This window comes from Serinus canaria, chromosome 12 (genome assembly GCF_022539315.1).
Source record: "Serinus canaria isolate serCan28SL12 chromosome 12, serCan2020, whole genome shotgun sequence".
NCBI lineage: Eukaryota > Metazoa > Chordata > Aves > Passeriformes > Fringillidae > Serinus > Serinus canaria.
In genome coordinates this window covers 5,784,633-5,810,554 of record NC_066326.1, presented here as the reverse complement: position 1 = coordinate 5,810,554, position 25,922 = coordinate 5,784,633, and the positions used below count along the sequence as shown (strand labels likewise).

Here is a 25,922-nt window from a genome sequence, read left to right as displayed (position 1 = left end):
GAATGGCATTTGGGAGAGGGATGCTCTGCTGATGAAAATGAATAGCAGTAAAATAGCTTCTCACTTGTAATTTTTATCTAATATCATATCAGGTCTGTAATCCTTTGAAAGTGTCATCCAGTGCAGCACTGGTGACTGCAGAAATGTGCAGAATTAATAAAGAAGGTGCCTGGATGTGGAATAGCTCCAGCCTTTCTGAAAGGTTTTAGTTTGATGGATGATATTCCACTGATGAAAGTATGAAATCTCTTAATTCACAAAGTGAGTCTTATTCTTGAGTTCCAGCAAAAGAAACCCTTTGTTTGAGGCCCCAGTTTCATACCATGAATTTACCTTTATCCCAACATACATCTTCAGCTGTGAGACTGTGGGCTTGTGTCACTTCTAACAGGAAGGGCTATGCAGCTGCAAACATATGGATTAGAATAAAATCTGGTTTAATTCTTTGCTTTAAACAACCTTTAAACACCTGAAGGAGAGGAAGGGAGTAGTGGGTGTGAATTGCCTGGCTGCACATAAAAGGAACACCAGGAGGGACTATGGACAGGGATGGCTGGCGTGCTGTGAAATAAATGGGCATGGCAAAAAGCCAAGATATAGCAAATATGCCCCAGAAAATTTGTTATATACATCCAGGAGATATGGGATTAGTTTTTCTGGGGAACCTTTTTGTTCTGTTGTCCTGCTCCTCAAATGTTACTGCCCCAGCATATGATAAGAATTCATAATTTTTAAGGAAAGTGGAAGGAGAAAGGGTTTCTCACTAACACAGGTTAAGCAGAATTTTGCACTGAACAATCTTCCTTTCTTATGTTTTGGTTTCCCCCCTGGTTTAGAGCAGGGGATGGAATGGGTGGATGGGGGAGCCCACAGGGATGGACACTGGCAGAACACACCAGGTGTGATCCATCCATAAAAGCACAACTTCCCAGGGCCATCCCAGTGCCACTCCATCCCTGTGGAGCTGGGCTCTGAATGCATCTGCTCAGCTCTTCCAGGGTTTTGACTGACACTGGGAGTCCGGATCCCTCTTCCCTTGGCAGGACCTGTGTCTCTCTCAGGTTCAGCAGGAAGTGAGACCCAGCAGGATGTTCCTTGCCTTCTTGAAGAACTCCTCAAAGTGCTGGACTCTCTTTTTTCAAAGGAGTTTTGAATCTACTCTACTGGCCTGAGAATTTCCTACTAGGCAAGTACCACTGTAATTTTTAGGCTCAAAACCAGTTTGTTGTACTGGTTCTGCATGGACATGGGCTCCTGCTAAGGACAGGAAGATGTTTCTTTCAGTCAGAGGAGGACATTTCAAGATCAACACAGACTTTGTCAGCCTGGAGCTCAAATTTTTATCTGCTTGTGCCCAGTTGTAAGCAAGAGCAGCTCTATTCCTTCCTGTTTGACTGGTATCACAGTTTGAAAATAAACTAAATTGAGAGGCAGGTGCTGCATATGACCAGACAAATAAAAAGTTCAGGAAGACTTTCTGTATCTTCAGATCAAGATGAACTTAGATAAACTCGGGTTATTAAAAACACAAGCAACATTTATCTTCTTCTTTTGACTTGCAAATTAACCTAAACTCACATAACCAAATCTGATGGGAGTTTATTTTCAGCTGTAGACTTCACCACAGATTTAAAAGACTAAACCCAGAATCAAAACTGCATATTGTGGACTGCTTCTGCTGCAAAAGCTTCCAGAGCAAAAGCCTACTTTGGTGAAAGAGGGTTGTAAACGAAAAGAACAGTTAGAGATGCAGAATTGGATGTTTCTCATTCAAATGCAATAAGGATTTTGATTTGGATCCTTTCTCATTCCCTTTGAAATGGTGTTTACCTACATCAGAGTTTAATAAGGTTAATGTGTTAGATGTTCCCCCAGTGTAAATTCTATCAGTGGGAAGAATACTGCCTGAATAAAGTCCTCCAGCTCTATTCATTTGCTTTCAATGTGTCAAATTAATTTTGCCACATGGGTAATAAAAGCTGTGCTTCTGTGTATTTCTGTAAACATTGTACAATTTAGAAAGTGTTTATGATTTCTTTCAACAATGAAACTTAAACTGTGCACAGTCCAATACTGGTGAGTAATTTCAGAAGTGACTGAGGCATGTAATTGAGTTTGTCAGTGTAATTGTATTTTGGAATAGATAGTGGTGTGGTTTTTTCAGTCGTTAGTGAGTCTCGTATTTAGTGTGCTGATTAATTCTATTAGAGGAGTTAATTAGACTGAGGAGGTGGGGGTGAGGATGGATACAAATCACTTTCAAGCACTGCATTTAACTCAGAGCTGATTATTCTGTGCACAGAGAAATGCCTCCTCTCCCCGTGCTGGACTCACGTGTGTGATTAGAGCTCATCAGTGCAGCCCCACGCCTGTGACAAGGACAGACAATGAGCATGGATGCAATTCTCTCTCCTTTCAAGTGTGGCCTTCCAAATTAAGGCACTGCAGGGTACAGGGATGACCAGGTTTAAAAATAATAAGTTCCTGTGCATACTCTGGAATAATAAAAATAATAATTACAGTATCTGTATTTCTGGCACAGCCTCCCCATATTGTTTCCTGTAAAGAACAAAAGGCAATAAGGAATAAACAGGCTTCACTTAAGGACACTCCCTGGCTTTGCAGGCTTCAGAAGAGCTTGGGCTCCATCTTGACATGGGAGATTCAGAAAAGGGGGATGGAGAATTGAAACAGCCTCCTCCAAAGCCAAATCATGCAAAATCAATATACACACAATAGATTTTAAAGCAGCAGTTGGTGTGTAATTTTTTAATTACCTGGAATATTTACAATCAGACAAACACAAGGCACTGTCAGAAGAGCATTAAAACAGGCCTGGAGGCATCAACTGAGCTGCAGAAGAAATCAAGGCCCTTTATAAACCAAATGTGCACATTGGAAGATGATGTAATTTTCTGGAAAACAATCTCAGTTTGAATAAGCATGAAGGAAGGATGCTGTCAAATGAAACAGTGGTCAGGACCACACAAAACCCAACACTTGGCACATTTGCAAGGAATTGTGATGCTGTGTCAGGGAGCTGCTCCCAGGCTGCCTGGTCAGGCCATTCCAGCACTGTCAGTAAAATCACCTCTTATCTCCCAACTCCTTCCACGCAGATAAAGCAGCTGTGGTCAGGGCATATTTTAGTAAGATTCAGAGTGGTAACATCTGGCAAATTCACATGTCATGTGCTGCTCCTTGCCTATGTACAGAGCCCCTGTTTCCAGAGATTTTTGTTTCCCTTAGATAACAATGGCTGAGAGGTTATCAGCTGGGAATGGACACACCTCTCACAGTGGCACCTCAGAAACTTCCAGCAATGGGAAACTTCACATCGGAAGCCAACTCTGATAATCCTGCTGAGAGGAGAAGAACAGGCAAGTTTCTCTCTACAAAACAGAAGGAAAAGGAAAAGGGCCCTGGAAAGTCACAGGAAGGTAAATAAAAACTTCTTGTCACCAGGCTCCTTCCGCTGGTCCTGGGAAGGACCTCTCAGCTGCCTCTCACCAAAGGGCTGTGCTCCACAGTGTCAAAAAAAACAGGCAAGGGGGTCAGGGTTCTCTCTCTGAGATCTCAGCCTGCTGGAGACACTGGAGAGTGAGTCTTTTGGAGAGTTAGAGGAGCTGTAAAAGCCACTCATCTGTACCAATAAAGCTGTTTAATTTGGGTTTGATGGTTGGTGCATGAACAGCCTGACAGCTGGGTGTGGACAAAGACCCACTCCCTGATCTTCTGCAGCTGCTCTTTCACATCTCTCCAGGGGCTTTGCTTTGGGTTTGACTTGCAGTCAACAGGAAATGGAAAAGGAAGAATGAAGGTAGACAACCTTCCTCCCTACTTCTGACCTCCTCTGTCATCCCCATCCAGCCCACCCCTGTCCCCAGCTCTTTAGAGGCAATATGGAGCAGGATTTCAGGTGGTCTTACAGGACAGCAGTGTGGGGTGATGGCAAAAAGGGATGTGCAGGAGTTCTGGGACAGTCAACATGTGCCCCAATAGCTGTGAGAGTCTGTGCTCCCTCCAGCCCTCTGCTCCCTGTCCCTACCCTGTCATCCATGTCCTTTGGTTTCTTTGTCCTACTCTGAGTAGCCTAAGCAGATTGAGAAGCTCTTTTCTTTGAATTAGATGATACAAAAAATGAATTATATCAAGTACAGAGTGCCAATCACACAGCTCATTTTTCTTAAAGCAAACTGAATTATTTTTACAGTTTATGTCAAAAAGATAGCTATAGTTTGCAGGCCAACATTCAGCTGTTCAAACAAACCCCTTACCTCCTTTCTTCAGGTGACATCTCCCAATAGAGGGATTGTTTCAGCCATGCTGGCTGTTCTATATGTCACTCCAAGCACTTTCCATCTAGGAGCTGGAGATGGGTTTAGCTGATAAAATCTCTGAGCTGAGTAAACAGCTGTCAATGAACTAATATTTAAAAGTACTGCTCCTTGTCTGTCCAGAAGCAATTGCAGTGTGTTTGTGCCAGGAGCTGAGCAGGCGAGGTGAGGGTCACCCTGGAGCTGGAGCCACAAACCTCTCCCAGCAGTCAGGGCCACCAGCTCTGCAAAGCACAGCTGGGCCCCACCATTGGCGTGGAGGACTCATCCAAACCCATGGACCAGGGAGGAGTCCAGCTCTCCAAACCCATGGAAGTCAAGAAAATCCTCTTCTAGTTGAGCCTTTTCTTACAAAGGTCCATCCAAGTAGCCCAAGGTCTCATGCTGAGCTTGCACCAGGATGGCCTTGACCTTGTGCTGGTCCAGACTGGCTGGGAGGGGAGGGAAAGCAAGTCCAGCACTAATGCTATATCCACACTTCTCCTAGGAGGGATAACCCACCTCACGTTTCACCAACTGCAGCAACAACCTCTGGAACAGACCAAGTCTGTTAATACTCTTGTTTAAAAAGAAGGACCTGAATCACCAGAATGACTGAAGCAAAGCAGTGGCTGAAGAAACCATGTTTCCAGGTTCCAGCCACTCTATGGGAATATCAGGGAGGCTTCTCTGGGACAATTTGGAAATGCACAATTATTTGGGCAGCTTAGGGCCATTCTGTTGTAAACTTTTTCTTAGCTCTGCTTCCTGAGTCAACTAAGTCATTGCATTGGCCCACAAAATGAGTTTAGAACAGATGTGAGTAATTCCTGTGTCAGGGGGTTGGATTATAACCACAACTACAGGCATAATTAAGATTTTCCTTCATTTCTCTTATGAGCTAAAATGGAAATATTAGATTAACTCAGCTGTGCTGTAAGACTAACAGCAGTGGGTCTGAAAGACTTGTTCATGTGTAAAGGTCACTGCATTGCCACTGGATCATTATTTTACTCACTTTACCCAGTAGTTTAAATGTGTGTTTTCTGTCTTTCCCAGGCCTTTCATCTTCAATTGTCCAGGCAGCCAATAAGGCAGAATAAATGAGGAGCATACAAAAGTTGTACATTTTAAGGCTTTCTATCATTATGCAAAATCTATATCATCATTAATCACTTCTTTTCTTAATGAATTTGGGGACTCGTGTTTCTGCTGCTAAGTACTCAAAGGAGTTATTAAATTTATGGCTGTCTGGTTCCCCCATCTGTTTCCATAAAAATTTACTGCAATTATTATTTCAGCAGAATTTCTAAACCTTGCCAGACTTAAGAACAGGGAATGCTACTGTAAGCGTGAGGGGGAGCTAATGGCACATGAGTGGCAAAAAACCACCTAAAATCCAAATTAAACCAGCCTTGCCTGTAGTTTGCATGAGGGTTAAGGAAAGAAAAGGAAGACTGACAAAATTAGGAGAGCTGGAAAAATTCCTGCCCATCCAGGTCCAGCTGTCCACTGCTGGCTACATATTAGGAAAATATTTAGTTAATTTTCATTTTTCTGAAGCAGGCAGCTCCAGAAGCATGTGGGCAGAGGTTTGCAGCAAGGCTGTTGAGCACATAGAGGGGCCATGGGGCACTGGGGTGGCAGCTGGAGGACAGAACCAGTCCTGGGAGGAATTTCTGGGAACAGGACACAGCTTCCTCATGCCAGAGCCCTGGTGTCAGGGGGCCTCTGGATTTTACTGCACCAAAGGTATGTCCAGGAGCATTGCTGAGCTATCCCTGGCAGAAATAAGCTGCAGAATATAAATCTGTGCTGCTACAAGAGTCTGGAGGGAGCCCTCACCTTGGAGTGTGCACACCAGGGGTTTAAGAAGCTGGTGACAAGGCTGTCTCCTGGAGAAGGACCAGGGTCACACTTTCTGGTGCACAGAGCCATGCTGCCCTCCTGCACAGGAAGAACCCTTTGCTCTGCATGAATTTCACAGGTCTGTGGCTGTTTGTAATAAAATGGGACAAACAACATTTATATGGTCAAAGGGCTGTGTTTTGCTCCTCACCTGCCATGATGTTCTGTGGTGCATCACAGCCTCTTGGGTGCTGTATGTGGTCGTATCACTGAAGTCTTCTTTCAGATGGCTTCCCTGGCCCCATTATGCACCTGCTTATTATCAAATTAGGAGGATCCCTGGGTCTTTATTTTCATTGTATTTATGCCAGGATAAATTTTTGCAGCTGATAAATTTCCATCTGCTTTTATGAAAAGTGGGATGGGCTTTTCCTTCTCAGGAAGGAAAAGTTGTTGGGTGTTGCCCAAGCTAAAGCAAAAACGATGATCCAAGAAGGATTGACTGACTGGAAGGGGTTGACTCTGGTGTGCCTGAATTGCCCAGAAGGAAGATAATGAAGAGAATGAGAAGAGCAATTGCTTCAATAAATATACTGGAACATGTGTGAGACCAATACCACCAGGGGCTGATATATGCCAAGAAGTCTGTTTTTAACATCTGCTCTTCAGCAGGCTTAATATGTTATGACCAGATCAATAAATCTTCTGCTGCTGGTGTCAGATATCCAACAGCAGCCAGGGAGTGGGGAGGAAACACACACAAAGAATATAACATGTTTACATATTCACTGATCCATACATACAGGCATTTCTACACAGGTGCATTGTTGTACCAGTGGAAGGATTAATGTGAAAACAATGCAAAATAAGTGCTTTAGTAGCCCTGACAAAGAGGAGCCATGAGTGGCTGATACCCACTGCCTGCAATCTTTTTTTCTGCACAACATAAGCTAGAGGGTTGCTGTGTTGCTGGCAGCTTATATCCCACTCACTGCATCCAGAGATGCAGTATGTTCCTTATCCTATCACAATTAAAAGGCTTTTTTTATCTCTTACCAAGGTTTTCGTGTGCTGCAAAGGCTGAGGGAAGAGGTGAGGTGGTGTGGGCGTAATGGCCATTTTTAAAAGCATTCTTACCAACCTGCAGCCAGGTTGGGCAGAGAAAGAAGAGCAGGGAACAAAAAAAAGAAGATGAAAGGAGGGGCTGAGCACAAAAATTTTGGCTGTGATGCTGTCAGAGTTTATACCTGCAGCAGGATGAACACAAGTGTTTGTTCTCTCCTCTGCTTCAGGGTACTGCCCCTGCAGTGCCTGGGACAAGCCCCATGTGGCTGCTCCTCAGCCTCCCCTGCTTGCCCTCCAGCCCTGAGCTCCAGCCACAGGAGGACTCAGGCTTGGGAGAAGCTGAAAATAGGGTTGACCATGAACATTTGTAGTTCAGGTGCAAGGCTGAACTGGGCCCATCTACCTGTGCAAGGCTCTGCTGGGCCCATCTCCTTCCCTCACACTGGAGCAATGCTGGAGAGCACCCACAGCATTTTCTTGCAGAGAAGAAAGGATGTGGGAAACCAGATCTCCTTCTTCACTCAATTTACCTTTCAAGCCCAGGGGACCTGCACTGAAGGACTTGGCACAAAGACTGATGTCTGGCCTATGGCATTAAGCAGAACTTGTTCATTTAAGACAGGACAGTGGCTTGGAAGAATAGAAGGTTGTGACCTCTCTGATGCAGCAGCAGTTCTCCTGACAGAAGGTGATAAATAAAGGAATCAGTGCCACGGAGTGTATCTGAAAGCTTTGCTCTGAGCAATGTGAAGAATGCCTGCTATGACCCCAAGAACTTTTACATCAAGAAACCTCCTGGGCACGTGGGGGTAAAAAGGTCTTGTTTTAAGTGCTGCCATGGCTGTGTTCTGGGGGATAGCAGTGAGTCCAAAAGCCTGCTTCATTTACTGCAGATGTCTGATTTTTTTCCCTCAGTATGGCTCCAATGTGCTTTATTTAATGACAGACACGGACCTGGAAAGTGAGGAACTTTCAGCTTTAGAGTTTATTTAGCCACTCAACAGAAAACCATCTGGAAATGGTAGATTTCAGATTCTTTTTATTTCTGTGTCAATAGCAGGGCTCTTTCAGAGAGCCAGATGCTGTGATGGGTGTTACTGCAATAACTGCTCACAGTGCAGTCATCCCTATATTACAGCTGGAACACGGAACTGCGGCTCCTGCTTCTTCCAGAAACCAGGATCAAAGCTTTTGTAGAATCACAGAATGGTTTGGATTGGAAGAGACCTTAAATATCTAGTTCTGACCCCTGTGCCATGGGAATCTTCAGGAATTAATTCCTAGGACAGCAAACCAGCCTGCCTTAGACTTCAGGTGCTCAGACATCCATACTGGGGACAGCTGTGGTAGGAATGCCAGAGGAGCCCTCTTGTTGGATCATTCCTGATATGAAACAAACAAGTGTTTCTTAATAAGCACAATACAGCCTAAAATAAAGCAATGTGCTGATAACCCACCAGACTACCATTAAAATTGTAAGTTAGAGACAAAAACCGAGGAGCTGCCTTAAAAATCTGAGGAGGTTGAGAAATGCAACACGCTTGGGTTCTTTATATTTTTGCCTGTAGAGCTTTGAGTTTTTCACTCAAAATGAAAATGAAAACTAAATGAAATGAAGACTGCTCTAACATCACCTGTCTCCAGGGACTGAGGCAGCTCAGAAAAGAAATCAGTGTTGTAGGAGAGCTGTAATGAATTTGCTGGAGCTGGCAATGACACTTTGATGGCAGTCATGGTGCTTGCTGTGGGCAGATGTTACAGCCCAGGTCTGCACAGTGCTTCCCACCTGAGCAGCCTGATGGAGAGCAGCTGAGCTGGATGTGAATCACCATCAGACTCCCAGCATCCAAAACTCCAAACCTCCTCATCCAAAATTCATCCCAAGAGACGTGCCTGCAGCCAAGGAAATCTTGAAATTGGAGCCTGCCTGAATTTTCTGGTTCTGCACACACTGTAGTGCTGTCCAACATTCACCCTTTCTTCCTCCTCTAGAATCACATTTCCAGTAATTCCAAGTGTGGCTTCCTGCTGGGTGAGGATTGTGTGAGGACTCCGTGCCAAAATCCTCTCTGCAGCTTTTGGAACCACTGATTAATTGAATGCCTTTTGTAGAAAGAGGGAGAGCCAGCAGGACAGGAACACAGAACAAAAAGCCTTGGGGATAGGGGTGAGAAATGGCATTTTCCATTCTGGGAGAGCAGGCAGAGCTTTGGGAAGAGGCAGGAGCAATGTCCCTGGCCAGGAGGGTTTATTGCTTTTGCTGTGCCCTGCTCTGGCACTCATTCCTGGTGGGAATTCCTGAACATTCCTGGCTGGGACACCCCTGGGGGGACACCCCATGGGCTCTGGGCTGCAGACCCTGCTGCCGATTTTAGGAGCTCTCTAAACACAGAAACAATTTAATTTCGAAAGGAAACATTGTTTATTCCACACAGAGTGCACGGTGGAAGTTCCAACAAATCAGCACCCCAAGGGATAAAATGTTACATCTATTATATAATAAAATTTCCCCGAACCCGCCTATCTAATATATATTCTCCACCTGTCCATGCATATTTATTTGGGTAATAAGATCTTATGCAATGCTGGAAACACAAAGTTTTATTGCAGAAGTTATCTGATGTCACCAGTTATGTTCACAAAAGGGCAGAAAATTCATCCTGGAGACAGAAAATTCAGCTTGAAGACATCAACATCAATGGATGAAAAACTCAATTTCAGCATTTCAGGACTCTTTTTCCTTCAGGATTTCATTTTTTTCCAGGCCACATGGAAAAGCTGTTTGCTTTCCAAACAGGTCCCATAAACCTCTGGGGCTCCAGGGAGAGCCGAAAGCGGCCGTGCCGGTATTGCACATCAAACCGCCCTAAGCACCAACTAATTAATTAACATTCAGTGCTAATTGCAGGGAACTGCCGGCCATGCGCATGCGCCGGACATGCGCGCAGGCGCAAAGGGAGAGCCGCGCCCACGTGACCGCGGGCCGGGGCGGCAATATGGCTGCGCCCATGTGCGCGCATGGGGCAGGCCCGGAGCGCTGGGACGGGCACCGCTGATCCCGGCCCGGGCCAACAGCCCTGCATGGAGCTGCGGGAGTCCTGGGCAGCCTTGGCGGTGAGTGAGCGGGCCCGAAATATGTTGTTTTACCCGGTGTGCAAGAGCCCCGTCCACAAACAGAGTAGAGGTATTTTTAGGGAATAGAATTTATATGGGTATATATTATATATTTTTATACTTATAAAATATATTTACTATAATATATTTTTATATATAATATATACATGTATATATTAATTTTTAACATATACATGCATATATATATATATATATATACACACATATATAATCACATATGTAGCTTATATATGTGTATATATATCTTTTCTTTGCACAGAAAGGGTTGCTGCCTGGCAAATCCACAGAAATCCAGCACTGCCACCACCAAAACTTTTAGTTTTTCTGCCCTTTACCAAACAAAAGCATTAGTGTTCATTGGCTGCAAGCTACACAGATTCTCTTATTAATTAGTATTGTGTCTTCTGTTGGTGAATGATTCTCTGGCTTGCCCTGGTGATTAATCCACAGGCTCAGTCCTTCTCTGCCTTTGGGTCAGTGGGTTTCCTGTGATGTGCCCCTGCTGGAATTCCCTTTTACCCAATGGGAGCTGATTCTGCTCAGTTGGGGAGCTCTCTTTATTAGTTTCTTCCTTTTCTTTGGGGTTCTGCCAAATGTCCTTGTGGCCCATAAACTCTGCATCCTCTGTGTCTGCCATCAGTGGTACATCCTTCTTCCCAGGATTTGTTAACCTTCATCTAGGTCTGACATTATTGAACCATGTGCAGCCCTGAAATTAGCAATTCTCCTGACAAGTGTTTTGGGTTTCTAACACAGGACATCGCACAGAGCCTGTTGGTTCCTCAGTTTCTACAGTTAAATCTCCTTTGTTGTTGATCAGGCTGGAAAGTTACAAGGCTCTAACATCAAGGAACATCCTTGCTTAGGAAAAATGTTACATATTCCACGTTTTTCAGATGTCCTGCCTGAGAATTGCTGAGGTGCTGAGCTGAGGGGTGGCCACGGTTTGTGGTTCATCAGCCACTGCAGAGCCCCAGGGAGCCCCTGTGCTGTCTGAGCCCCCTGCCCAGCCTAAAAGCTGCTGTTCCACTTGTGGGCTCAGCAAGGGGGTGAAGCCCAGTCACCAGAGCTGGGGACTCCACTGGAAACACCCAGTGGGTTCTGTGTGGAAAATCAGGGATGTGGGGCCTTGGGGAAAGCTGCAGGAGAGGAGAGTTCAGCTGCCTGCCCCCAGTGCTCTGAGGCAGAGGGACGAGAGCAGTGAGGTCCTGGCTCCATGAGCTGGAATTAGGTTCTGGTTTTGCTTGATCATTGTGATGGTGTTTGTAGGGTGATTGAATCTCCTGAGTTGGAAGGGACCCACAAGGACCATCCATCCCAGCTCCTGGCCCTGCCAGGACACCCCAACAATCCCACCCTGTGCCCAGGAGCATTGTCCAAACTCTCCTGGAGCTCTGGCAGCCTTGGGGATGTGCCCATTCCCTGGGGAGCCTGGGCAGTGCCCAGCACCCTCTGGGGTAGAGCCTTTCCCTGATCCCAACCCCAACCTGCACAGCTCCAGCTGCTCCCTGGGTCCTGTCCCTGATCAGAGCAGAGCTTGGAGCTGTCCCTCCACTTCCCTTGGGTGGGAGCTGCAGAGCCCTGTGAGCTCTGATCCTGCTCCATCTCCTGAGAAGGTTCTTTTGATAACCCTGCTGTTACTCACAGCTGGGGGAGGAGATGTGCTCCAGGTGCCTTAGGAACCAAAAGCCATTTCTCTTCTCTGCAGCTGCTGCAAACACACAGCTATTGTCACCCCCTGGCAGGTGCTCTGGTAGCTACCTCATGAATTTAAATGACATTTAAGATACAGAACTTGGAGAACTTAAAGAAGCAATTAGTGACTTTTGATTCATGTTTTAACAGATGGCCAGATTAAATCTGATTAAATCTGATCAATACTATTTTGAGCAGATAAGGATTTTGATGAAAAAGAGTGAAGAAGAATCAATGCATTCAAAATAGCCAACTAGATTAAAAGAGTAATCAACTTATTGATTAAACCTTTAGTGGTAGACAGTGAACACCTCTCTGAATCCTCTGTTACCCTGAAAAAATTTATTGGAGTAACACACATGTGATTTTTTTTCAAGCAGAATTAAAAATCTCTGCAGCTGTTTCTTGGGATCTATATGAGGTAGCCTTCAAACTGTGTTTTCTGAATAGCACTGCAGCTAAATAATGTCTCATAGTGGATTGATGTTAACTATTGATGGTGTTTTATTTTGAATCATGTTTTTTGTTTATTTCAGCCTTTTCCTCATGGTTTTTGTGAAATAATTATTTTCTACAATCAGCCATGTCATGGGGTAATTTAAAAAAACCAAAAACCCAGTCATCTAGGAACACAGACAAAGGAAAAAGATGGAGCCCTAGTTGAATCAAATTTTTAGGCTTTTATTTTATGAATTCTTTGGATAAAACTCTCCCCCTTTTCTTTATAAAGGCTTTAAATAAAGGACTTTGAAAACCCCTTTATTTAATATGATTGCCAGTACCTTAAGGGAGTCTACAAGAAAGGTGGAGAGAGCACGTGGTGAGAGGAAAAAGGGAATGTCTTCAAACTGACAGGGGGTAGGTTTAGATTAGATCTTAGAGAAAAGTTGCTGACTCTGAGAGTAGTGATGCCCTGGCACTGGTTGCCCAGAAGAGCTGGGGCTGCCCCATCCCTGGAAGTGTTCAAGGCTAGGTTGGATGGGGCTTGGGACAACCTGGAATAGTGGAAGGTGTCCCTGCCCATGGCAGGGGACTGGAACTAGATCTTTAAGGTCCCTTCCAATCTAAACCTTTCAATGATTTGACCATTTTTTCTTTCTGTAGTCTTTTATCAAAAAAGAAGTGAAAAAAGAAAGCTTACTTTAGGCTTTGCTTGACAAGGCAGTGAGGGAGTGTGAACATTTAATTAAAACATTTACTGGAAAAATGTGAATGTGCTAGAGATGCCTAAGGGGGGAGAGCAGACTTGCTTCAGTCTTTCCCATTTTATCACACAACTGCTGGAGGAGTTGGTCATTCTGTGCTGTCTCTTCATAAGTGACATCCACTTTGGCTTTTCTGTGGATGGGGAAATGTTGCCTTGCTTTGCTTGCACTATTCAAAGCACTGAGATTGTTTTAAAAATACCTTAAAAATGGTTTAAAAGTTGTAACATCTGTTACTTTCTTTTGTTGAACCCTCTTTGTTATCTCTGTGGAAGCTGTTGAGTTGTGTGTAAGACTGTCAGTTTATAAACTGACCTCAGGAAAGATACAGTCAGCAGTGCTTTGGGTTACACATGCATCAGTTACTCACATAAGCAGCACTTATGTGAGAATATTAATGCACTTTTCTCCATGGTTATGTCTTGTAGGCTGGTGGAGTTGCTGGTGTGTGTGTTGACTTGATCCTTTTTCCCCTGGATACTGTAAAAACAAGACTTCAGAGTCCTCAAGGATTTAGGAAAGCTGGTGGTTTTCGTGGCATCTACGCTGGTGTTCCTTCCACTGCAATAGGATCCTTTCCAAATGGTAAATTCTCTTTGGATTATGCTTTGTCTACTTTAAGTAGTAATTTATGTCACATAGGAAATTCATGTCTGTGGCTTCCTCTTCTGTGAGTGCCTGGATTCTGTGGGTCCATGTCCAGACGTGAAGAGCAGTTTCTAGAATTCCAGGACTGAGCAAACTTGAGCAAGACTGGAGCGAAGGCTGCTGCAGGTTTACTCTGGAAAGCAACCCTAATTCCTTGGAAGCATTTCTGGATATAAGCCTGTCCTTACTTACAGGAGCACATAGAGCATTTCTGGGTGCAGAAGAGAGCTTGAGTCCTGCTTGTCCTGGACGTTTTTGTCATGACCCACTCTTTTTTGGCACTGGAAATGAAGGGAATTGCAAAGTGCTTGAGCACTGCGGGTGCTTGAGTTAATTGCCCTGGGGATGCTCTGCCCATCTCCCTGAAACAGCAACACTTAAATTGTAAAGACATCTGGAAGACTTTTGAAACTAAGGCTTTACAAAAGTAGATGCTTTTAGTCCCTGCAGAGAAAAGGCATCTGAAATTCCTGATGCCTTTGTCCATTTTGTCTTTTTAGGGAGGGATGAAAAAACAGCAATCTGTGCTGTCGGGCGTAAATGTTAGGAGAACTTTGCTGACAAATCCACTGACACATTCAGATGTTTGATGTCCTTCATAAGGTGATATAAAAAAATTCAGTTCTTTATCTTGGCTGCTCTGTTATCTCCTTTTGAGGTGATAAGCATCTTTTGATTAGTAGAAGGCAATTCACATGGCCCTTCTCTACAATTAAAATCTGTTCCCCCGCAAGACATGTCATTTTTTTCAGTATTTACATCTCCAAAATCTTCACTGTAGTTTTATCTTTCCAACGTATGACTGAGAACTGAAATTATCTCTAGGAGAAGGAATAACCCTTAAGGTGTAAGTGCCTTTGTAGTTGACTCTTGCAGTGAATAAACAGCTCAAGTTGCTGTGCTCAGTTTAGTTTTGTGCATTTCTTGTTCACTGCACAGAACTTTTGCAAATCCTTCAGAAGCTTTGAAAAAATTTTATGGAGCTAAATTCAAAATATTTAACTGACAATAGCTAGGAAGAAGTTATTAATAAACTACTACTGAAACAGTTTTGCACATTACAGGATAACAGAATTGTATCAATTTATGTTTCTTGAGGTTGTTTTTCTTTTCAATAATCAACTGATTTGTTTGTTCTTCCCTTCATCCCCCCCTCAAAAAAAGGACCATTCATTCAGTTCAACCAAGAGATGATCCCTCTACTCTGTCAATGGATATGGAAGATACCAGTTTTTCAAAATGTGCTGGACATCCATGGCTATCTAACACATCCTTCTGTAGCTCACTACTAAATGTGGCCTGGAGTCCTGACACCTCCAATATTAATGGGAGGTTTGCCAGGGGTCACCAGAAGCATCAACTTCTGAAGGAATTCTCTCACAGATTCTGTTGATACTGTTTTGGTGTAAAAATACCCTAATTTTAACTACTGTGATGGAGGAACAATGATTGCATGTATTCTTGAATTTCAGCTGCTGCTTTCTTTATCACCTATGAGAATGTGAAATCCGTGCTGCCCCATGGATCTTCATCGTACTTGTCCCCTGCAACACACATGGTGGCTGCCTCCCTTGGGGAAGTGGTAAGAAGGAAATTCATCTGTTGTGTGTCCAGGGGAGGGGAGGAAACCATTCAGGTATGGGAACTCAGGTTTGGTGTCATATCTTGTGACAGTTCTTACAGCAGCCTGGTGTCTCACTGTTGGCACAGTGTCTGGGGCTGGGTGCTGAGCTCTGAACACCCCAGGCTGTTCCTGCCAGCCCTGGCCACCTCTGCTCTCCTGTTTTTGTCACAGTGTGTCCTAATAAAATGGGGAGCAGATGCTCTCTGCAGGTTTGAGGTAAGGAAATGGGCTGTATGGAAACAAACAGGCTTTTCTGGCTCTTTTGCAACTCAAACTTAGCTGATGGCGTGGTGCAGAAGAATCTGTTGTGTCTGTGGTTCCATGCTCTTTTATTTACTGCTTTTATTAACTGACTTTTTTCTTTTCTTTCCCATGGGGGCTTAGCTTAGGTGAATGTTGGTCCCCAAGCTACCAGGAGTGTGGAGATGCCATTTGTTTCAGCTGAACACCAGGTGCCTCACTACTACAGCAGCACAGACTGGCTGTGTCCTGTGGGAAGCAGCTCAGCTCTCCCTGCTCTTTGTGGGATCAGTTTTGACACCCAAGTAATTTTTATTCTTCTGTGGAAATGTTACTGATTAGATTGAATGAGATTTTGCCAGGAAACTTAATTTAACATACCAAGTGCATGAAGATAGATGAGTGCAGCACCTATAACCACTCTGGTAGGGGTAGATGGAAGGTGATAGAGGTAGGGTTGGGTGAGATTTGTTTGTGCTGCTGCCTCAGGTGGATTCTTTCTGAGCTTGGTTAGAGCCTGTGCTGTCAGGTTGTAACTTCTAACTTAAGGCAATGCACAGAACTTATTTCCATGAAGATTCTCTAAAGGCTGTTAGAAATCAGCAGGAGGTTATTTACCACCGATGCACAGCCCTAAAACTCCTTGTTTGCCTGATGTGCCATGGAACAGCAGAGCCAGGAGGTGTTTGGAGCTTCTCAAGTGCTATTAGACAATCAAGCAAAATGACAGTGGGGCCCATGAAGAGGTGCCAGTGCTATGCAATAAAATCCACCAGAAGAAAAAGTCTCTTCTTTGTGGAGTAGGTTATTCATGGTACACTCCCTGCGCCTGTGAGGATCCTACAAAGAAAAAACTACAAGCCAGTAATTGAAGCAGGAGTAGCCAAAGCCCAGTTGGCTACAGATGACTCCTTCCAACAGAAGCTGTTGCCATTTGTTCCCTGTGCTGGTTTGTGACCTTTACAGCTCAGGCACTTGCTGCTTTCATTTTGGGGCTGACAGAGATGGTGCAGCAGAGGTAAATGAGCTGCTCAAGGCTGTCCCACATGCTTGGCTCTGACTGCTCTATATACCATAACACAGAAATGTGTAATGGTAGCCACTGAAATGGTAGAGTGACTTTATCATGTGGGAATTATCATGTTGTAACAGCCATTTTCTACCTAATTGTCCTGGTTTTGCTGGCTTTTCTTCTTTTGGAGTGATGAGTGTGAGGAGACAATTAAGCTCTAAAATAACTGAGATAAATACTTAGAGATTTGCTAGTACAAATCTGTAATAAAATAGCAGAAAGCAAGACCTTCTCATGTACGTTTTATGTAAAGTCTTAGTTGAGCAATAGAAATATATAAACTAGTCCAAATTGCATCAGGGTGAAAGTTATAATTGCAGTTTTATTGATTAGTCATTAAGTTTCATTCGGGGCATTACCAGTGAGACTATTATTTTGTCAGTAGTTTTTTTGATAATATGTACTTTTCTTCCATTTTATACTTCATGATTTAAATTTCTTCTCAATGTGAAGCATTAAGCCAAAGACTGTCATGTTAGGATTCTTAAGGCATGTCTTTGCATTTCCACACTAGTTTTTTATAAAACAGAGAAATTAGAATTTAGAGCAAGAAATTGTTGATGGATTTCTAGGTTTGCTGTTCCTTCACTGGTGGGTATAAATGAGTCAGATACCTTCTTGTGCACCAATAAAATGTGAGTGTGTGCAAATCTTAAACGTGTGGTGACTAATCTGAATCTAAAATTTGAATGTGACCTGTTAAAAATAACAAAATAGAGCAAGAGATACAAAGGTTGCTTCAAGATATGATAAAATATATGTGAGAAATCTTTCAAATGAGAACTTTTAGTAACAGCCACTCTCCTCTATTGTTTACAGGCTGTGGAAATTTACAGGAGAAACAATCCCCTGGAAGTGGTTTGGTCCATTTTTCCAGTTCCAGGCTGGGAGAGACAAAGCCAAGCAATAAAAAGGCAGGGGTTGTAGCAGTGTTTTGTTTTTTTATTTTTCCTTTTAGGCAGGAGGAATATAGAAAGCTAATCTCATCTCCCAGAGTGAGATAAAGAAAAGTACATACAAAATCTCACCATGTTGAACATAATTATTTTTCCCTACAACTGAATCTCACTGTACAGGGACTCTGAATATCCCATAATATATTAAAAACTGCTTACAAAGTCACATCCAAAACTCTAGAGGGCAGAAACGTGGTGTATTATCTCATCAAGGAAGAAGGTTGAAGGATACATGAGTTGCCAATGGGGGAAAAGCCCTTGTTATACCACTTGTGTAACTGAAATCTGGAGATAGAAAACTCACTTACTGCATACAGGAATTTGGAATTTTTCATCTTGACTCTGCTTTGCCCTCTATGTTTAGTCTGCCTGTATCTTTACAGTGAGCTGCCAAATGTGCTTGGAAAACGTGATATCATAGGGGGTGGAAAGGAAAACCAGATGTTCTGAAATGTTACTTTTCATATTCTAAGGTGGTATAGGTAACTCTGAGAAGGAGCAGCATTTTTAAGCTCCTAGTGCCCATTTTCAGTAGCAACCAGGTGTGTCTTGCAGGCCCAGAGTTAACTGTTCAGATTTTTTAATGTCATTTAATATGAGTGTGTGTTTTAATGGCAAGAAACTTTGCTGAAGAGAAGTTCCCCCTTGAGCCTCTCCCACCAAGCTCCTGCAAATGTGGTTTTATGGGACAAGTTTAAGGTTGTCCCTGTTTGACCAGTGAGGTTTCCCTCAGGAGTGCTGAATTCAGCACAGCTGATTTGGATTCAGCACAGATAATTTTACATCCCACTGGCTTTACCATGGAGGTGAGAATAAAATTGTTTGGCTCACATTCCAGAGAAGGGAGCTGACAACAGCCCTTTCTCATCTAATATTTAGATATTGTTATGGTTACAATATGAGCTTTGCAAGATATTGGTGAAAGTTTTGGGTTGTTGCCTGTAAATTGTGGGTTCACTCTTATCTTTCTGACCTTTTGTTCTGGATTGGCTATTTTTGGTGACACTGTCTTTCTTTTTTTCCCCTACTTTGCAAGACAGCAAACCAGCTTGACTTTCAGAGAGGCAGTGAGGGGGAGGACTGAGGACCAGCATGGGAGGGAGATGTCCTGTTCTTTTGGCAGCTGGTGGCAATGATCCATGCTCTGGATCTTCACCAGCTGAGGTCATTGAGCTGCTTTTGTCCTTGTGCAAGTTTCTAGAGTACTTTGGGATTAAAAGTCTGGAGATTTGAAAAGCTCAAAAATTTGTCACTTCAGTAAGGAGAGGGGATCATGTGACTCCACAGGGCAAGGTGAGGACAGGTATTTCAAGGTGAAATTCCAAACTCACTTGGAATTCCAGTGCCTTACCACTTGAGGTACTTCTGTGATAAGAGCAAAGTGTGTGGTTCATCTGTGATTAGCATCTGACCCTTCATATTAATAACTTTGGCATTTTTTTATCTGCTGTTAGGATGTATCAAATAGGAAAACTTCTTAATGCAGGAGTTATCTTTCTGGGGAATTCATTTACCCTTCTCTTCTAGTATGAACTTGTTTCTTAGAAGAAGCAAGCTCAAATGCAAGCAAGTTTACAGATTTACAAATCATGATTCTGTAAGAATAACATTTTAAGTGTGCTTTTAATTCAAATTAAAGAGCCAAGTGTATGTTTTACTTTATTTTATGCTTGTGGGGTTTTTTTAGTGCATAAAAAGAGGCATTCTAGACATGGTGGACAACACTGTCCATGAATCAGCCACTTAATCCCTCTGTCCTGGCTGCATTGTTTGAAACATTTAACTAGTTTCAGTTTAAGAGAGGAGTGGGAATCTCCAAAAAGTTATTGGTGTGGATTCCAGGAGAGTAACTGGCTAGGTCAGAGAAGAAAGTTGTTATTAATGCCTGTTCTGAGGAGAAGGCAGAAGCATGAGTCAGACAAATCCGCAGAGTAATGGAATGAAAATCTCCAGCAGGATAATTGGCCAGGGCTTTACAGCATGGTAAGCTCTGGAAGATCAGCTTGCAGGAGCCCAATCTAACAGAGACAAGACAGCCACTCACATCAGACATGAAGTTAAGATTTTAGGTATTTCAAACTCTAAAGCTTGCAGTGTCGGAAGATGTGACTTTTCAGTTCAACAGGAAAGTTGGACACTCTAGGGAGAGCTGATTTTAGTTCAGCAAAGAAGAGATAAAGTATTTGTGTCTAGACTTTGGGCTAATGGCTTTGAATATTTTAGCTATCCCTTTTCTAAAAGCTGAACTAATAAATGGACAAAGCTGTTCTGCATTTTGTGCTTTGCATTCTGTCTCCTCTCAAGCAGTGTGGTGTGTGCTGGCAGATCACAGTATTCATAAGTAGTGTGCAAATGACAGCAGTCCAAGTGTGATGGGACATTTCCCACAATACTGAAACTTTTTTTTTTTTCTATTTTCATTGATCAGTGCCTGTGCCTTTTGTGCTGTGCAAATCTGGCTGCACGCAGGCTTTGAGAAAGGGATACTCCAACCCTGGCAAGATGAGCAGTGGTGGGGAGTGCAGCAACGTAGGTGGTCTTCTGAATTAATTGTGGTGGGGTTTGAAATATTCCTACATGAATCTATGGGAGGGCAGGTCTGCAATACAGATGCTGTAGGATTTTTGCCAAATCCTTATGCAGAAGCAGTGGTTAGGAGATGGTTGGGAAGGTGAGGCTGCTGCCTTTGAGAGGTAGTGGAGAAAGAACAGAGGACGGATGGAAACTCAGAGCAGCGTTTGGGAATTGGTTGTAAATAAAGATGAATGGGGGCATGAATCCACAAATGCTGCCAACAAATTCATCATACAATTAGAGGCTGAAACAGCAAATTAAGAACTGTCAGATACCCAGCCAGCCACTCATGCTGATCTTCTCTTGTGTGCTCCATGCTAACTGCACGTAGTGCATCTTCTTCATCAGCTGCTCTCCCCACACTGCTTTGTGTAACCTGCTCACTTCAGGGCTTAGAGAACATGCTGGTTTGCAGTACACCTTGATGGTTTCATGTCTTTAATCACAGGGCTGATAATCAGTTGTTTTAGAAGTATTTGTAGCTCAGAGTGTCTTCAGAGGGAAGCAAATTTGGATTAAAAAGTTATAAGTGTAAAGTATTTCCTAATGGATTTCCTGACTTGCTGTACCAGTCAGCTTTGGAAATGTTTGAGACACTTTGGGATGAACTTACCTTAACCAATGTTCTATACAGAGTTTGTCAGGAATAACTCTGAATAGCTCCATATGTGGACAAGCCCATAATTCTTTAAGTGAAAAGGCTGAAGGAAAGAGTAAGGTATCAATTGAAGGAAAAATACTTAATAAAATACAATGTAGTTGAAATTTCCATATTCTGGGCCAATGTAACCCCAAGAGAGTGAGCAAATTGCAAAATACTAGTCTTCTTTCAACAGGAGACTTAATGTGTTTTCAGAAAATACTGCCTGTGTTCTCTTGCCTGGAATCTCATTACTGTCTGTCCTCCTGTAACTCAGCCTGACCCCACTTGGCTGCTTGGAAAGTTTCATGCTGGATGGGATGCACCACACCACTTCTGCTGAAAGAATGGTTTGGCTGCTGGATTTAATGAGTTTCTTAAGCCTTTTAAAATAAATTTAACAGACTTTCATGGTGAAAGTGTTGTTGGAATAGATTGGATCATGCAGATGGTTCTGTACATTGACTTAAGGGTCTATTTTTCTTAGGTTTTAAGGATTTCTGTCTTTAAATGTGGTAGTAATTTATGACTCATGCATCCACCAGGTTAAGGAAGATTTTTTTTCAAGTTACTCAGCTGCCTGATTTTGCTGCTTGAGTTTAAACCAACTGCTTGTAATTGTACTGAGAAACTTCAAAATCTCTGGGACACAGAATGTGCTGGAGTACAAGGGGTGTGTAACATCAGGCTTCTTTTGGTGAGCTTAAGGTCTAGTTTTAAAAAGGAAACAAAACTCTACATTGCTTAAATGTTAAAAGACCAATTGATTTATGCAAAGATTTATGCAAAGCACAGAAACTTTCAAAACATCTGCAGTGAGAAGTACTTCTGCAAAGCAGTTTTTAATGTCAGCCTTGTCAGCTTCACAAACTTTCCCTGTTCTCTGCCTGTCAGCTGATGTAACTGGAGAAAGAGTTTCTTTTTGCTGTGAACAGAACTTGGCACAAATTCCCAGTGCTGGAGGACAGAAGTTTTCTGAGATGTATCTGACGTGGCTAAAGGAAAGGTAGGCAGGGAACCCACAGCAGGATTTGCTGGGAATGGATCTGGGCAATTGAAGAGCCATGTGTGGGGAAGGAAATCTGAGAGGGGCAGGAGCCCAGTAGCCCTGAGAGGGCTCCTGAAATGATGGATGAGGAGCCAGCTGGGGATTTCAGGCAGCTGAGGTGAAAAGGCTCAGCCAAGATGGCCATTGTGAAGGAACAAGTGTGTGCTGCTGCAGATGATGCTCTGAAGCAGGAAGGAGGCAGCTCTGGGAACGAATAAAAGAGAGCTGTCATAGATTTGAAAATGACAGGATGAAATAAATCTGCAAAACAGCTCTGCAGATTCCAGGTAAAGTCATCTAAGGTGGGAACATGGAGGAAGTTGAAAGTGTTTGTGCAGAAACTCCAGTTTTCCAAATGCTTGTGACATTTGGTCCCTGTGAATGGTCTCATCTCTGCAATAATATGTTGTTAAGCTCTGGGGGGTGCTGAGATCTGAGGGATCTTGCTGGGTGAGATTGTTCTTTGAAGAAATGTTTCCTACCAGCATACAGGGGAACTGCAGTTAAATTAATGAAGACCTTGTTGTGTCAGTCAGAGGAAAAGGTTGGACAAAGAGCTTGGCATTGTCTAAACTTTCCCATGCAGAGCCCATTAGTCAAAACTTGTTCTTTCCATGGGGTTTAAATTAGGAGTGGAGTCACCTGTTGATGACCCCAGCAGCTCTGCACAGGACTGAATTGCACTGTGCAGGAAGGGCACTCTGTGCTGTGAGGGGGAAATAAGATTTAGCATATTCTGAGGCTTTGTGCTGAAGGTGAACACTTTCCCTGGGGCTGGCATTTAAAGACACTGGACAGTACATGCAGGGGGCACTTTCTGTCACCCCTGGAGACAATTCCCTCATTAAAACAGGAGTTAACTCTTCCATTCTGTATTCTCTGTGCTCCAGCAGCTGGCACAGCCTGCTGACAGGCACGTGTGCAAGGACTTGTTCACAGCTGCAGTTGTGACCCACAGTGAATTACTGACCAGAGAAACTTGTATTTTTGTTCTGTCTTGGTCAAAAGGGCAGCAGTAATTTAGATGAAGGTTTTTTGGTGGTAGAAATGCTTTGGGTCTGTGATTGCAGCAGTTCAGGTGCTTTGCCCAAGGAATACATGAAATCATATAGAGGAATATCAGGATATTTCATGTTCCTCCTCTTTTCTGCTCATTTTCCTGGTGGTGGGAAGGGTGAGGCAGTTCATCTTCCATCTGCAGCTCACAGCTCATATCCCTGCTAGCTAATGTTTCCAACCCAAGAGCTGTGACCACAGTTAGAAGCACTTATTTGGAGGATGAAATACTTTGCTAATCTCATAATATTGCAGCATTTTCCCCTTCTGTTGAAGAGGGGCATCCCAGGGAGAACTGAAGAACCAAGCATAAATTTACAGGATTTGGAGAGGCATGGAAAGCTGCAGTGCTGAATTCAACTTTTGTTGAGAACCTTTGACATGAACCAAGAGGGAAATTTCCCCTTTATTCTCCAGATCCAAAGGAAATCAGTGGAATTTAAGATCTTTCAATTTTAAACTTGCCTATTATTTTAATAATTCAGTTATCTGAGAAAGGGAAAAGGACATTTTTCATGTTTCAGATTAAAAATAGTAACTTCCTACTTAGAAGGGAGCATCTGATACAGAAACTGAGACATTCAGATTATGACACATTAACCTATTTTGGAAAGCAGCATTTTTTTTTTTTTTTAATATTAAAAACCCCCAGAAACAGAACACACAGAAAACCAACAACAAAGCAAACTTGAGCTCCAAGGTAGCTTTTGTCTGCAGAGTTTTATTGTCAGGGCTAGTGCAGGTTACACTTAAAAACCCCAAAAATCCCAATTTATTGCTGCTTCTCTTTGAGCAGGGTCTTAGAGTTGTTCTATTTTTCTTGCTTATTTTACATTCTGTTCAGCAGGCAATCCTTCTGACCTTCAGAAATGGGGTGAAATATTAGGATTTTGTTAGCAGATTGACTGCAGCCTAAACATATGTCCTTTGATAAATCATAGCATCTTTGTTGTTGTCATTTTTGTGCAGCAGCTTTTCCTCACTAATGGGTTAGTGATTATTTTGCCCAGGTATTGTGAGGTTTAGCCTAAAGTTACTGCTCTCTGGATACAAAATTTTATTGTGTCATAAATTATATTCTTATTTGATTAAGGATAAACTTATGCAAATGACATTTAAGAGAAACTGTCCCCAGGCATATTCCTTTAGTTTTGTGTTAAGTATTGAATTAATATGGTGAACATCAGTTAAAGCTTTCCAGCTACTCAGACAGATAAAGTCCTTAAAACTAACATCCTGTTGAGAACTTTAAATATTAAAATCCTTTAGAAAGGGTTCTAAAGAGTTTAAAGCAGTAACAAAAGAAAAGATTTCTGGAGCTTACTCCATGTTTCTGTGCTAAATTTTCGAGTAGGCTGAGCTGAGCAAGCCAGAGATCTCAGAGTCACTGAGTGCAGGTTCCTAATCACCAGCCACTCACAAATTCCATAGCAGGTTTTGTCCTCAGACTGCCCTTCTCCTGCCATGGAGCAGAATGGCTGGCCAATTAATAAGTGGAAAAATATTTGGTCTTGATGCTCACCTAAACCCAGTGCAGAGAATAATCCAGCTCATTAGCCAGGGGCTCATTAGGTGCCAGAAATGGGGCTCTTGTTTCAGTGGGCTTACAGGAGGGCTAATGTCTGTCTCTTATTAAAGATAACAAGTGCTCAGACTCATGGCTGTGGGAGCTTTTGGCAGTGTGTGAGTCAGATCATCAGCTGTGCAGGGTGCTGCAGGAGGAGATAAATGCTTCCTCAAGCTGCTCTCTCTAGAGCTGCAAAGCTGAAAGTGTTGTAGCAGCTGTCTCTGCTTCTGAGGAAACCTGTGCTTAAACCTGTGCATTTAAACCCAGCTTAAATGCCCAGCCTAAGCCCTTAATAACCATTATGGCACCTGCTCTGTCCTGTTCCAGATGTTCCTGGATACACCTCGTGCCCAGCTCACAAGGTTGGTGGTCAAACTGTAGTGGAGGTGCCTAAAAACAAATCTCTGTGTTATCTTTGATTCTCTACCAAACCCTACAAATCCAGCCAGGGGGAAACACTTTTCCTGGAGTACAAAGAGTGGAAGGAAAAGGCTGTTAATCCAAATAAGATATGTTAATATTTGGATCATAATATAGCACAGAAGACTGGGAGTTGTGTCCTTTTCTGAAGATGTTGGCATTGTCCCTTTGCACTGAGCCTCTGTGTAAGCAGGACTATGCCCCCTTTGTTCTTTTTTATTATACAAAGAAAAGTGGTGGGTACCCTTGTGCTGAGTTAGATGAATCTGCCTGATCCTGAACAGCTGCTCCAGCTTTAGGTGGGATTGGCCCCATTGCAGAAGTTCCAGTTTTAAGATCAGGTGTTCCCAGTAAACTTAGGTGACCTGGTGCTATTTACAGCATATCTGATTTTCTGTTTGCTACAACCACATTCATACTGAAACAAACTGTTTAAGTTGGTGTATATATGAAGTTTCATGGCACTTTGGAGACTTTATTTGCACTGGTCATTCTTCACAGCAGCCAGGGCAGTCTGGTTCCAACATAAATCCACCAGGAGATGGCAGCCTTGGTTCGTGCAAGGAGTACCCGAAAGTTAAAACGCTTTTCCCTCAACTGACAGAGGAAAGGAATTACCTTAATTTAATTAGAACATACTCGGTCTTAGCAATACATAGATAAATGTTAATGAAATACACCTGGTTTTAGCTTTTGTTCCTGACTGGCTAATGCAAGTCCGTAAATTAAAATTAAATTAAAAATGCATGTAGGTTTTTATCTAAATACTGGAGTCACCCTCTGACCTAGTAAAGATTTGAGACAAGGGTTTTG

General features: G+C 43.0%; 1 protein-coding gene across 5 annotated transcripts in view; it reads left to right on the top strand.

Annotated features, from left to right (window-relative positions):
* The first annotated feature begins 10,192 nt into the window (after positions 1-10,192).
* SLC25A26 (solute carrier family 25 member 26) overlaps positions 10,193-25,922 on the top strand; it is an 82,990-nt gene continuing 67,260 nt past the window's right edge. For all 5 annotated transcript variants that reach the window (XM_050979174.1, XM_050979173.1, XM_050979172.1 and 2 more), the window contains exons 1-3: positions 10,193-10,343; positions 13,693-13,849; positions 15,385-15,494. In XM_050979174.1, coding sequence (XP_050835131.1) covers positions 10,248-10,343; positions 13,693-13,849; positions 15,385-15,494 — 363 coding nt within the window. In that variant the 5' untranslated portion in view covers positions 10,193-10,247. The remainder of the gene's footprint in view (positions 10,344-13,692; positions 13,850-15,384; positions 15,495-25,922) is intronic.